Source organism: Trichechus manatus, unplaced genomic scaffold, assembly GCF_000243295.1.
Source record: "Trichechus manatus latirostris isolate Lorelei unplaced genomic scaffold, TriManLat1.0 scaffold00244, whole genome shotgun sequence".
NCBI lineage: Eukaryota > Metazoa > Chordata > Mammalia > Sirenia > Trichechidae > Trichechus > Trichechus manatus.
The window spans coordinates 770,266-772,023 of record NW_004444180.1 but is presented as its reverse complement, the minus strand read 5'-3'; the positions used below and the strand labels follow the sequence as shown (position 1 = coordinate 772,023).

At 57.6% G+C, this 1,758-nt stretch overlaps 1 protein-coding gene across 1 annotated transcript in view; it reads right to left on the bottom strand.

Moving 5' to 3' along the window:
* TALDO1 (transaldolase 1) overlaps positions 1-461 on the bottom strand; it is an 8,725-nt gene extending 8,264 nt beyond the window's left edge. Inside the window, exons 1-2 of the mRNA XM_023724402.1 lie at positions 404-461; positions 38-312 (exon numbers count right to left, since the gene is read on the bottom strand). Of these exons, the coding sequence (XP_023580170.1) occupies positions 38-312; positions 404-461 (333 nt within the window). The remainder of the gene's footprint in view (positions 1-37; positions 313-403) is intronic.
* Between the last annotated feature and the right edge of the window lie 1,297 nt (positions 462-1,758).

The following is a 1,758-nucleotide window of genomic DNA, read 5'->3' as shown; positions in this document are numbered from 1 at the left end:
CCGCCCCTGCCCCGGAGCCCCGCCCCTGCCCCGGAGCCCGGTCCCGGCCTCGGAGCCCCGCCCCTGCCCCGAGCCCGGTCTTGGTCTCGAAGCTGGACGGCGCGGCCTCGCAGGGTCGAACAGCGACTGCCCGGCGCCGGGGCTGCACCCCCGCCCCCCCCCCAGCCTCGATGCGGACGGACGTGCGGGCTGGTTGGGACGCAGCTGGGCGGCCAGGGCACGCTGCGTCCCTTTCTGTCCTCCCGTGTAAAATGCAGAGCGGGCTGCAGTGAGGTCTACCTGTGTTAATGCCTGTGAGGCGGTAAACCCGGCCTGCGGAGCGAAGTCGGCCTGAGACCGCCGGCCTAGAGCACATCTTGACTCAGTAAACAGAGACTTTATCCAAAGGTCTTATTGCAGTTACTTAGGTGGGGACTACTGCAGTAGGGAGGTGAAGGGAACGCTGCCCGGTCCCGCGCCATCCCCGTGATTACCTGGAAATAAGACCAGTGTGATTCATTGGCTGATTTGGGGAGTAAGTCGCCAGTCCTTTCTTCCTAGTCCGTCTTAGTCCGGAAGTTCCGCTGAAACCTGTTCAGCATCATAGCCACACGCAAGCTTCCACCGACAGGTGGTTAGTGGCTTTGCCTGAGGTGCACTGGCCAGGAATTCATCAAAACAGGGACTCCCGCTTGGAAGGCAGGACTGCTACCCGTGAGCCATCACTGCCCCCTCTCAAGGGCTAGGTGAAAGGATTTTTCTTTTGTATCAAGGAGCAAAGAGGGCTAGAAAGAACTGAGTGTGTGGGGAAGTGGGACGAAAGGGGGCATGATAAGACAGCAGATCAGAGAATGTCTTACCTTGAGACGGGTCTATTTTCTGGGAGGGGCCCTCAAGGAGGGGCCGTCTGCTGACTCAGGCTCAGGCTGGGCCACTGTTCAGAAGCATGGGGGAAGGAGACAAGCTTCACCAAAATTGGTTAGTGATCGTTTTGTTCCAGTTCATCAGTGGGATAAGCAGTTCAGCTGATCATTTATGAGGTCAGGAATGGGGACTTGTAGGGTCTGTGTCTGGCCTTGTCATGGGTGGACAAGGGGGCGTCCATGAGGAAGGGTGGTTCTTGGTTCTTTGCAGTAAACCATTTCCCAGAACACAAAGGGTGGAGGTTTCTTAACCTTTGCTGCTTTCCAAGATCACAGGGCTCAGGTAAAATTCTGCCTTGTCAGCACAGCCCAACAAAGCTGCCAGCCACCAACCGCCCCAGCCACCGATGAAATGGGCCTTTGTCTGGTCAGATGCCATCTGGACTGGGCAGAGCATAGGGAGGGTGGGTGGTGTGCTGCCCCCCCAGCCCTCATCAGGCTGCCAGGCCCTGGGGTGCACCCCTCCCAGCAGCCCTGCCTGCACCCTCCAGGCCCAAGATGGGCTCAAAGCTGCCTGATGCAGGGGAAGGAGCTGCTGAAGGTGAGAAGCTGGGGAGGATGAGGTGAGTACACAACGAGGCGCTGCCTGCCCCCTACCCTTGCCTGGCTGGAGACAGGGTCTGTGGTTTCATTTTCTCCTGCACAGATCCAGAGCCGTACGATGTGGCCAGTCCCTTCCATGCCTTTGATTCTGGGAACTGGCTTCTGGGCATTTGTCCCAAATAAGTAGCCCTCAGTTCAGAGGGCATTATGTACAGAGTCAGTCATAGGAAACATCACGGCCGGTTTTTACGGGGGTGTTTGTCTCTTTATTACTGATTTGTAGGGGTCCTTTATACATTCTAGAGACCAGGGT